Source organism: Thunnus thynnus, chromosome 5 (assembly GCF_963924715.1).
Source record: "Thunnus thynnus chromosome 5, fThuThy2.1, whole genome shotgun sequence".
Classification (NCBI taxonomy): domain Eukaryota; kingdom Metazoa; phylum Chordata; class Actinopteri; order Scombriformes; family Scombridae; genus Thunnus; species Thunnus thynnus.
This window is the reverse complement of record NC_089521.1, coordinates 19,429,246-19,439,798: the sequence shown is the minus strand read 5'-3', so window position 1 is coordinate 19,439,798 and position 10,553 is coordinate 19,429,246. Positions and strand designations below refer to the sequence as shown.

At 36.8% G+C, this 10,553-nt stretch overlaps 1 protein-coding gene across 1 annotated transcript; it reads left to right on the top strand.

Moving 5' to 3' along the window:
• The first annotated feature begins 3,398 nt into the window (after positions 1-3,398).
• LOC137183068 (SH2 domain-containing protein 7-like) lies at positions 3,399-9,478 on the top strand. The gene is given in 9 exon segments (XM_067589830.1): positions 3,399-3,619; positions 3,621-3,696; positions 3,802-3,944; positions 4,448-4,605; positions 5,194-5,283; positions 5,940-6,105; positions 6,187-6,342; positions 6,438-7,094; positions 7,201-9,478. Coding segments are annotated over 9 exon segments (1,563 nt in total). The 5' UTR covers positions 3,399-3,550; the 3' UTR covers positions 7,249-9,478.
• The last annotated feature ends 1,075 nt before the right edge of the window (positions 9,479-10,553 follow it).

Here is a 10,553-nt window from a genome sequence, read left to right as displayed (position 1 = left end):
GTGTTTGACAAAAGGAGCAACTTGTGATACTTCTATATTAAATATAATGAAGCAACAATGCTGCTGCAACTGGTGAAAAACACACACTGGAAAACAAGCCATGACTAGCAGAAGTACAAAGCCAAAGAGCAGAATAGTTCCTAATTAGTTTATAGACATTACGTCATTGTTATCTTTAAAAAGTTAAAGTCCTCATAATTATAAAAGATAAAGAGCTAATAAAACACTAAAAGTCCCTGGTGAACATGGCTGGATTATCCCTCATCATACCAACATATTTAACATACAAAAACATATTTCACATTCTTATTCTTCAACTACTGTAAGAAACCACCATCATAGCAAAATTTTAACTTATTCCTTCTCAAAACATGATTAGCTATGTAATTAATGTCATCTGAAAAAACAGATGATTATACAGATAACAGATGATTTTAGGAAACTTACAGTTAATTTGCATATTGCGTAAAATGAAAATATATACTTTTCTTTAATACAAATTGCAGCTTTTATCTCAAGTACAATTTTTATACAAAGCCTTCAAAATGAATGACAGACTGCTAGATAGTGTGTGATACTTTAAATTAGGACCCATGGAAAATATGAACTCAATAGTTCCATCTATTAAAACTGCATAGGCAGAATTGGGCACTTTTGACTGGGGGACCCCAATACATTCATATTTTTTAAAAAGCACTAATTAAAATAGAAACAGAAAACAATGATATAAAGTCATTTGGAACAAATTGATTGACAGTCATGAAAAACTGGAATGATAGAATAAAGCACCTGTGAGAGATGACAAAAAGTAGACCTCTGGGGTCTATGGTAGGATTAAGATTAGCATGTTAGGAGGGCTCCAGGCAAGAATTAGCGGTTTGGCCCCTGTTGACACCTTACCCACCACATTGTGTATGTAACCTGTCACCTCCAAGTTCCCATTGAGTGCAGTGTCCACAGCAGACACATATACATAGCAGCTTTAATTTATGTCCAGAAACCCACAAATGAACCAGTACTTACTGTAGTATGATGGATTAATAAAACTACTAATCTGATCCGGGTTTTCTTCGTGTCAATTAGTTTGTGGTAATTTGATTAAAAACAACATTGTTATCAACTAGACTTAACAGAGCCCCTCTATAAGACACGACTGCAAGATAAGATAACAATGCAGGATCCACCTCAGCTGATCTAATTGCAATTAATCAAAGGTAATGGTCTTCCATCATATCTCTAATTTGGGGAATTTTCATGCTTTCAGATCAGATGAATTTCTCTACACAGTGACTAAATTCTCAAAAACGATATAATGTGTCAGTGAGTGTGTTTACATGCACTTTAGTGTCCTGGTTTTGATACTATTCAGGATATGACGTCTACATGGAACATGAGAAACCTGGTTATTCACATCCCTGTTTACATGATTCTAACAGGTTTCTCATCATCTGTGTCCAGCTACAGTTTATCTTGATTCCTCAGCATCTCAGCCACTCATTTCTCTACCGACAGAATGTTCAGAAACCTAGAAAAGGTGTTTACATGGCGCTGGTTTCTGTTGGAGTACTCCAGATAGTATATCCAGGTTTCTAAAACCAGGATATGACGTTAAAATGTGCAGCACATAAACAGGATACTCCATAAATCTCATCATAACCAACATACTGGTACGCATGTAAACACACTCATTGAGCTCAAACAGGGCTGTATTCAAGAGTCCCCAAAAAGTTGACATTTTGGAGAAAAAAGATCTTTAACAAACAACATCTGTTCTAGTCTTTTTCCATGTTGATAAATGTAGTAAAAAGTACAATAGTGGGTGTTCTTGTGTGCCCAGTGGTTTAGACGCATACCATATAACTACACCACCCCTTTTGTTTGATCTGGCTATGGACCTTTGTTGCATGCCATCATTTCTCTCTCTACCCACCTTCCTGTCTGTACTTACACTGTTGATAAAGGCTCATAGCATGTTTTTAAAAGAATGTAAAAAGTACAATATTTACATTAAAATCGTTGAGTGACAGTAGAAACTTTCCCAAAACAGAAAGACCAGCATCTAAAAATGTACATTTCTTAAGTAAATGTAATTAGTTACTATAGTTAGAGGAGCAATAGGCATCTTTTCATTACCAGTCTATAATATGTGTTTTTTACATGTAATAAAGTATTTATTAATCACTGCAACATTAAAAATCTGTTGGGAACATTTCTCACTGAACTCAGAGCTTATTGTTGAACTGTAGAAATGAACAAACTGTTCAAAATGCTTTATGTTGGATGATATTTGCAGACCCCAAACATGCTGCATGTGGAGATTTTCTATTAAAGTGCATTGCAGTAAAAAAATAACGGCAAATGTTTTACTGTTTTGATACAAGATTTTTAGTCAGGCTGAACTGTGGTTTACTTTTGGGAGGTTATGGTGAGGATGATTGTTGTACCCTGAGGTTTGAGGAATAGTGTGAGAAGCAGTAATGCGGTTCTGCTGTAAAGACATTTCGCAGGCATCAACTGACTTGTGACCTTTTAAAGATCCACATCCCCCACGTAGGTATGTCTTACAGAGCCTGGTTACTCTCTGATAACTCAAATGTTCTGCCTTTTTTTTTCTTTAGCTATCTAATATCGATATATACAGTACAAACATAGAATCAGTGGTAACATGTAACCCCAAACCTCTCCACACCCCCAGAGGAGCAAATAATGACTCACACAGACATGTTAAACTGACTGTTGAGATGATGTTGAAATTTCAGGTCAAGGCACTGTAGCAATACTTAGTCATATGGAACACAAGATTACAAGGAGCCTTTCGCATGCTACTAAAATAAACATTGTACATACATACAGCAGTACATACAGCATCACACTGATCACATTTACCAGGACTGTTTGATCAGTTGTATATTGTGAACAATAGCAGTATGTGCTAGCAGCATGAGATCAAAGATGGAGCAGTGTTAACATTAGGGAGTGAGCAGAAATCCAATCATATCCCGCTCAGAGTGACACAGACTTTTTCGGGTTATTGTCTCTCCCCCACTGGGACTTCCTACTGTTCACCACAGAGCAGAAACCGATGGAGGTGATTCATGACAACCATCTCAGCCATGGGGGGAATGAGTTAGTTATTATTTATGACGAGCTTAACAACAAGACCGGGAAATAGCTTTTGTCAGGGGTTGTCTGTCCTCACTAAAATCTCTGCAAATCTAGTGGTTATTCCCAAATACAGTATTTCCATTCTTTCAGACGTTTGGTCCCACCTCATCTGTAATAGTTGTAAGAGATCAAGTGCTGACGCAAATTAACCCCCATTACTACAGTAACCAAACAGTCTGTGGGTAAAACATCTCCTCTTGCACACAAATGCACTCGTGTGCACACAAACCACAGTTTCTGTGTAGCTTACTTTCCGTTTCTCTTCAGGAAGCTCTTGCTTTGTTCGGCAGCCCTTAGCCCAGCTCTTTCATGCAAATGAGAAAGGCTGAGCCGTTGCTGTGTAGCACTGCTTTCCAAGCTGGTGGAAAAATGTATGTAATTGTAAATGTCATCTGTCTATATCTCTCATGTAGGGTCACACTCCCTCAGAACAACTTCGGTAGGAGGATACAGACAGATTAGAAGTTGAGAGAAGCATTTTAATGTTTGTTGAAATGACACCAGGTTCAAACCAAACAATCTCCAGGAAAGGTATGTACTCCATCTGAGCTGAAAAATAACTTTTAATAACAGTAGCTGAGCTTTACAATAAAACAAAAATAAAGCCTCATTGACAATTTTTCATTCTATCTCTAGGGCTTGAAAGGAATTTCTGCATTGCACACAAACAACAGACACCCAGATCTGATAAGATCTGCCACTTTTCAGGGTCAAGGACAAAGAATCAGAAGCAGACGAAAGCACCCTGCCTCAGGAACTGTCTGAAGTTTCGCTTCAAGGTAAGAACAATTTTCTGATCTCACCAGAACTGGTCACTTACTACTTAATTGACTCATTAACCACATTTCACCATGAAAAGTAACAGTTTGCTCATGAAACAGTCTGTCCACCACCAGCAACAAAGTCAGTGTGACACATTACAGCAGGGGAAGTCAAAGTAAATAAAAGAGAAAACAACCTTAAGTTAATCATGGGTTTTTAATAGGTTTTCTGTTAAATAAAACGAAATATTAAATAATGAAATTAAATAAATGAAATATTATGATTAAATAACGATTACATTTTGTGTGGTGCATGTCTAAAAAAATCAAGCTGAAGTACACACATGCATTTTCCTACAGCATCTGCATAAACTATAAAGAGAGAACACTGAGCTGCTTTTAGTATCTGGTGACGCCTCCTGGAAAATAAACAAATTAGACGGTCAAAGTGCAACCTGGCTGCATATGTTGGGAACTGACTGTCGGTTGTCTCCATCATCTGTCTGTGTGCGTTTGATTAGGACCGGACGAGCATGGAGCAAAGGGAACAACTTGCGGATTCTCTTGCTGAAGGACGACTCAGGGAACTGGCTTCGAAATGGTTCATTGAGACTCAATTGCCACTCGTTGTTCAAAACGGCTTCTTCCCAGCCTGGTTCATGGGCTTCATCTCCAGAAAGTAAGTAGTTGGAAATATCTGACCGTCTGCATTTTAAATATAGAAGATGTTACTTATATATTTATATTTGTCATGTAAAGTAAAGCAAATACATAAGTCCATGTGTACATAAGGTGCAGTGATATTTTACTAAAGCAGATATTTAGGACAAGTCTGGTCAGTGCTGAAGGCAAGTAAATGAGGTTTTTTTGGAGCCAAATTCTACCACTCATATGTCTAAGGGAGTTATGGATTCAACAAACCTTTTTTGATGGAAAGTGTCCACTTTGAAACCCACCTATTTTCACCTACAGCCCTTTCCTCTGGCATGCATACATACATTGGACGCCTACATAAGCGCAAGGGACAGTTGCGTCAGAACTTCAGAAATGGTATATGACAGGCTTATGGAAAGGCCACATAGCAAAATGGTTTTTCCTTTGAGACTATATAATTTCGAAAGCATATTACACAATTAGCCTTTTCAAAATACAGTATATGCCTCACACTGTGCTTCTAATCTCATGCCAAATGGGCTTTTTGGGATACAGTTGTGTTCTGGTGTTTTCTGAGATCAAGGTATTAAAGCTTTCCATGGTTTGTCTACAGGGATGCTGAAGAAATACTCAGAGAAAAGGAGCTTGGCTGCTTCCTGATCCGTCTCAGTGATAAGGCCATCGGGTACATACTGTCTTATAGGTGAGTACTGCTAAACAGGCTGTTGTAAAGTTGTCCACTGATGAAGCTTTTTCAGCATAGGCTAATTCTGGAAATTGCCATTGCTATGGTGCATTGGTTGAAACACCTCTGTAATTTATATAACAATAATTTAGTAAAATAACAATTAATAACAGTAATTTAATAACTTAGCAAGTTCTTGAAATGTGTTTTGATTTTATGCCAAAAATAAGCCCTGTACTTAACACTTAAAGAGTGAATGTGTTGATGCATAAAATATTATTCACAAATCAATATATTCTATTAGTTTTGAAGAATATATGTAATCAGTTTTGTAAAGAGCTAATTATGCGAGTATTATGTGACAAATCAACTATAGTTATATTTCTCGTAAGCCCTTCGTTGGCAGCTTATTTTATCAGTAAGTCATAAACGGGACATTTCAGTGGTTCATTTAATATCTTCAGCTTGTCTTAAACACAGATTTTATTTCACTCCTTTTAATCAAGCTCCCATTTTAAACTCTTGACGTTCCTCCGCTTAAGGAAACCGTGTTTGTTTGTTTTTTATTTTAAAAAAGATCATTCATTTCCTTAATTTGTATATCAAAACTATATCACTCCAGCTATAACATATAACTTATATATAACAATTTTTTTCTTTTTTTTCTGTTCCAGAGGCAGGGATCGGTGTCGACACTTTGTGATAAACCAAAGTGAATCAGGGCAGTTTGTAGTCACTGGAGACACTGAGGGACACAACACCGTCCCTGATCTGATAGAATACTACAAGACAAGGCCCATTGAGCCTTTTGGAGAGTATCTGACCTCTTCGTGTTTTGAGGTGAGACAAAACTCGTTGACTTGCTTCCTTTAAGCAGCATTGATCAAGGATAAAGGGCTAACTTGTGTTTTGTTTTTGCAGGGGCTGAATGAAGAGCTGTATGATATCATCCAGGTTAGACATGAAGAAAAGCCCGTGGCCACCGTCAGAGCTGTGAGGAACGTACAAAAACAACAAAGTAGCTCGGCCTCAGAGCAGCAACCTACACGGCCACCAAAAACCAACAGGACATTACAGGCAAGTGACATTTTAAAATCACAGGAAATTATGTGGAAATTGTTCATTTATTGACATCTCCAAAGCAGACTTTAACAACTTGTTTTGTAAAATAGGAAGTACCACCTTTGCCAAGGAGAAGCAGGCACCTTGAGAGTGCCCCGGTGAATGACCAGGACAATGTTTTGTATGCTCAGCTCATGAAGCAACCACCCAGGGAGATACCTAGAGCCCAACACATCTCTCAGGACAATTTAACTGTGAGGTCCACAACCCAGGATCAGATCATCGGCAGGTGCAGTCCTCCTTCCAGACCAGCAGTCACTGTGTACTCTGAGCTCGGCCTACTGGACTACAAGAGCAGGTCTCTGCCCCTCCTGGACCACAGCTCTGATGGAGAACATTCACACAGGCTGAGCGCTCCCCCCTGCACACCACCGAGACTTTCCCCTAAACCCAACAGACAAGCCAAAAGCTATGGCCCAACAGCAGAGACGACAGACGCGTGCAGCCACAGCCTGGACTACGTGAGTGAGTCTGCTGTCTACCACCTGGCTGGCAGGCCACACACTACATCCACTGAGACCAGATCTTTGACACCAGAGATGCACAGTGATTCAGTGTACGCTGAGGTCACCGCTGAAGCCCTTGTTAGCCGCTTGCCTCATAACAACACTTATGAGCTGATTCCTGGCCACAAGGACACAACCGACACTTACGAGCCTCTGGAGGACATCAGACCCAAACATCAGCACTCATGCTGGGGATTAAAGGTTAGTAATGTGGTCACAATGCTTTCACTTCAATACTTAATTCTACAAAAGTTGTATTTAATTTTCACTCTATTTATTTAACACTGAACTTATTAACCTCCTGCAGAATGACAAATGGAAATGGCTCTTTCCTGACGCCAAGAAGAAATGGTGAAGAGGTTACCTTACCAACTACTGAAGAAAATGTTTACCGATTTTACAACACTACCTAACACTGCCTAATATACACACCGTTGCAGCTTATTTAATATATTCACTATGGGCTCAAATGTTCATAGCTATTTGAATTACATTTTTTCCTTTAAATTTATTTATTAAACAATGATACATTTGCATTTTCTTTTATGTAAGCCAATGTGCAACACAAATTATACATTGAGATTAAATGACAGAATCTTAAACGAAACCTCATATTTCTTTTCTGGGGGATAAATAGAAGCAGAAATATGCAGCCTGGGTATTTATGTTCAATTGAAAGCCTGTGGTGAGATGAAGATTGTGGAAGATGCCAAACAGCTTCTGTGGTTTGATTACTGCCAACTGCCTTCATTTATCTGCTAAGAAGGAGTGGGGTGCACAAAATATGCTGTTCATTTGACATTTTGTGTTTTCATCTATTATTTATAAACTTAAAGCAAAGGTGACAAACCAACAGTAGTGTATTTAATATATTGTCAGACATACTTTAAGAAAATAGATGCTACACCATAAAATTTGCCAGACATTATTTTTGCCATCTATCAAATGAATGCCAAATTCTATTAGTTAGTGCTATTTTCTAATGCTGTTCAATGTGGAATGAGTGAATGAATTCCTTCTATGTCACTAACAGTGATGTACTGTACATAACCTCAGTTCAGTTCAGTTAAGATCATTCACCTTTTCTTTTATTTTCATGGTAAAGGTAAAACTATACTGACATAATTTATTTTCTACAAAATCCAAGTCTTGCCTTAGCCTTAAAAACTATGCCATTTTATGTAAAAGGAGACAGATAACAGTCAATGAGATGATGGGTAACATAAACAAAATAAATATCTTCAAGGTGAAAGAAAACCTGGCTGGTCAGGTTACTGTCTATTCATTAGTAGAGCACAAGATGCAAATAATTTATAAAACAGGATGTTAAATGTATGATTTATCAGGAAGCATTTCCTTTAATTTTCATTATCGAAACCTCTGTTGTGTATGTTCTTGTTAAGTGATGCACTTCCATCATACCTTGAAAAACATTCTAGTAAAACACGATGAGGTCATTGCTGCAGGGAAACATACTTGCTCTGTAAATTCAACAAAAGTCTCATATGTAATGGGCCAATGTTTGACTACATGTTTTGACTAAAGACAGCTACCGTCAATGATGCACTTCATTCAAAGGAAACTTGATTTGCATAAAGATTTCAAAAGCCTGTATACGGCATGGGGAAGTGGGTCATAGATGTTGAAATGTCATTCATTATCTTCTTCATCTTGTGCTCTTTTACTTTCTAATTATAGATTAGCCAGTAAAACGACAGCATAGCCAATAGTTCAAAGGCCTGTTTGTACATTTGAATGCTTTCTATGATCATACAATGGTTATCTTTATAAAGGCACAGTACTGTTTTATGCAGAATATGAGTGACATAAATAAGGTAATAAGGGTGTTTCCCCCAGCAAACCATGTACTGCATACCAGGTTATTCTAATTCACTACAATATTGAAAAATTCAACTTGGAAGGTCAACAATATTTTGACATTTTTGTCATTTGATATGTCACAGCTGAGGTAAAGATGATAAAATGTCACTGGAAAACAGGAGGAAATGTGTGTCACCTCTCACAACAGATTAACAAGATGTCACAACTGATTGTGTATCAGTGGGTTTCTGCACCTGTAAATAACTCTGTAAACAAACAATGCTAGTGCTAAGTTTATGTAAAATAAGAGAAACATTGGAAAAAAGAGAAGATAGAAAAAAATCATATCCTCATGTTATAGTAATATTGTGTCTTCTTTGGTATGGGTGGCCACACTAGTCACATTACGCATTAGTCAGTCAAGCATTACAATAACTCAAGAGATTGTGAATACAGTATGAACAAAAATGCCTCTTTCTTTTTTGGTAGCACTTTGCTTGAACCCATATTTAGCATTTGTGAGCTGTGAATATACACAACTATTATGTAGTTGTAAGCAGATATATGGACATTTTAAGTGTTAATTGATGTATTTATCAATAGCTATAGTATAATATATTTATCACATGAAGAATCTTCAATTTCCATAACAAAGTTGGTGTATTAAGAGTTAATGAGTGATGATGTGATGAGTGATAATGAGTGATAGATAACATTTTTTTTTTTTTTTAAATGTTAATAAATGTATTCACAAGTCATGAAGACATGTTGACACTTGAAGTTTTTCTTTCCTGATCTTGGGAATAGTGCTTTGACAAAATAAAATGAGCCAAGACCACTTACTAGATTTTTCCTGGTGCTTTCAGACATATCCCATGGCCTTCAGCCATAAAATTTGCCTTTAGCCTTCATGGCCTTCAGCCATATGGGATATGGAAGAATTAATGCCAAACTACATATATATAGATATATATAGACAAAATTCACCAATTCTCCATGACAAACTACATGACAAACTCCACAGGCTGAAGATCATGGGATATATATTAATACAGTAGTAATACAGTATTTCTTATTCATAAATATATTCATAAATTATATAAAATTGATTCATAAATTTTATATAGAGAGAGAGAGAGGTGAAGGTGTGTCCAAAAGTTTGACTGGCCCTGTATATAATCAATAAATATAGCTAAATATATGATTCGTAACTAATATTTCTATAAAATATAAATAATGTATAATAATATAAAGTGTTTTATTGTATATCTTACATTGTCAATCATTTATCTGTTTATACACCAGTATAAACTGAAATTCCACAATTAGATTAGTTATAGTTGTTGACAAAGATTATAATTAAACACTTGCCCTTATCTGTGCATACAACCATATTATACCATAGTTTGTTTATTTTTTTTTATTGTTTTTATACTACTAATAAATGATAAATAGGGACTAGGGTGTTAAATTAAAGTGTTAAACTGTTTTTTGTAATCAATTTATCAGTTTTAAGAAAAAGTCAGTCTGGAACATCAGAGCCAATTTCCACAATAATTTCTTCATCTGGCATCGAGCAGTTTGTCAGACCTCCATTCTCATCATGTTGTGAGAACTTAATGCACCATCTCACGATCTTAAATCAGATAAGATTAGAGCAGACAAGATCCCAGTGTGAGTTTCACACATTGTTTGGCCCCTCTCAACCACAGAAACAGTTGCTTACAGTTATGGCTGCTTTACAGCCTCAGTATCACATTGCACCAGAAGCTGCCCTGCTGGAATCATAATTAACAGATGTTCTCAGTGAGACCAGTAATTAATGAAGCCACACAATCA